We start from the raw sequence: 1,706 nt of genomic DNA on the forward strand, positions 1-1,706 counted from the left end.
AAGGTTTTGTCCCACTGGGTTTTCCTTGCAAGGTTTTTAACGAGGCAACCAAAAGGCGTATTGTTAGATATGTGTACTCTTTTTCCTTTACTAGATTTTTTTCCCATTGGGTTTTATTTTAGTTAAGGTTTTAACGAGGCACATTACTTATTGAGTATGCATTTAATTAGAGTGATATCTTTTAGAGAGTTTTACTTTGTGGCTAAGTCATTTTTCCCCTATAAATAGAGGGGTCTTACCCCATTGTAAATCATCCCAAAATTCAATAAGAATTACTCTCTCTTTCTCTGCAATATTGTCTTCTACTTTTATTGTTTTATTACAGTGTCCAATTTTTTCCGCCTCCCTTCGCTTTCGCCTTTATATCGACTCAACCACAATTTTCCCTCTTTATTCACATCTTTCTAATCCTTGCACTTCTAGTGAAGGGAAGAGAACAAAAAAGAAAATCGGATTTTAAAAGACACTTTTATCCAAAATAACCTTCGGTTTCACCTCTTTCAGTTCCACTCCCATAGTCCCATTTTATTTATTTCCTCTTCATTCTTCATCATTCGTTTCCTTCTTTTCCTCTTCTCTGCATATGGAATATATCTCCAGAAGTCGAAACGCAAAATATTTAAAACAAGTTTGTTGCATTTTCAGTCTCAATTGACTTTGCTTTTGTTCAAGATTCACCTTTTGCTTTGCCCCGCCAAAATATCACAATTGGGGGAGACTCTGAATAAGAAATTAAAAGATGTATTGATCAGTTATCCAGGGTTACATTGGACAGTAAATTGTATCTCAGGACTAAAGAAAAATGCAAAAAATAGACTACAATAAGCTAATTATAGCTTCACAAAATTTTCCGCTTATCCTATTTGGTATTGAGAGACGCCCGAAAAAGAAAAGAAAAGGTACCCTCAATTAGCTATGAAATTGTCAAAATTGAAGTGTCCTCCAGAAAACCCATTGGGCATAGCCATTACAACTTTACATCCCACCACTATTTTGCCTATCCAAATGTACCCCAAGTATGTGGCTTATGAAGTGGACCTCATTCCAAGCTCTAAGTTGGTTTCGAATCTCAGGGTCAGAATCCCCGTGGAAAATCACAGGACATCCACACTTTACAGATTTGATCTGCTTGCAAAGGGTAGAGAATCCACCTAGCTGGGCTCCCAAGAGGTGGATTCAATTTGCTCTGCAAGTCCAGAGACTTGCTTCTGTTGTGGGAGTGCATCCGGATATAGTTGAGCTGGAACAGCAAGGAGAGCGATTCGTGGTAAAGATCCCAATTGGCTTCACAAATCACAGTGACATACATTCCCAGGTTTACAATCTCCATGCAGTTGATGTACAAGCGGAGGTCAAGATTTCTTTATATACAGTTCATGGCATAGCAGAAGTGTTCTTTGGGAATCTACCAGAAGATGGTAGTCGCTGCATACCCCGAGAATACTCGGGTCTCAATCTTTTATTGGAGAATCCCTGCTGCAATGATCTGGATCAAAGAGCAACATCAAAATGCATGCAAAGATTACAATAAAACTGGTTTGCCTCAAACAAAGCCATGGAGAACACAAATCCAAAATAAAGAAAACATAAAATTGGATCAGATGGCAGCAAAAAAACAAATAAGCAGAAGAATCTGTATATATATACCCCCCCCCCCCCAACACACACACTACTACTACTACGTTACGTCGTCGTACGTCGTACGT

General features: G+C 38.5%; 1 protein-coding gene across 2 annotated transcripts in view; it reads right to left on the bottom strand.

Annotated features, from left to right (window-relative positions):
- LOC109232953 (RNA polymerase II C-terminal domain phosphatase-like 1) overlaps window positions 722–1,706 on the bottom strand; it is a 9,892-nt gene continuing 8,907 nt past the window's right edge. For both annotated transcript variants that reach the window (XM_019398657.1, XM_019398656.1), the window contains exon 18: window positions 722–1,486. In XM_019398657.1, the coding sequence (XP_019254202.1) occupies window positions 1,375–1,486 (112 nt within the window). In that variant the 3' untranslated portion in view covers window positions 722–1,374. The remainder of the gene's footprint in view (window positions 1,487–1,706) is intronic.

Source organism: Nicotiana attenuata, chromosome 10 (genome assembly GCF_001879085.1).
Source record: "Nicotiana attenuata strain UT chromosome 10, NIATTr2, whole genome shotgun sequence".
Taxonomy (NCBI): domain Eukaryota; kingdom Viridiplantae; phylum Streptophyta; class Magnoliopsida; order Solanales; family Solanaceae; genus Nicotiana; species Nicotiana attenuata.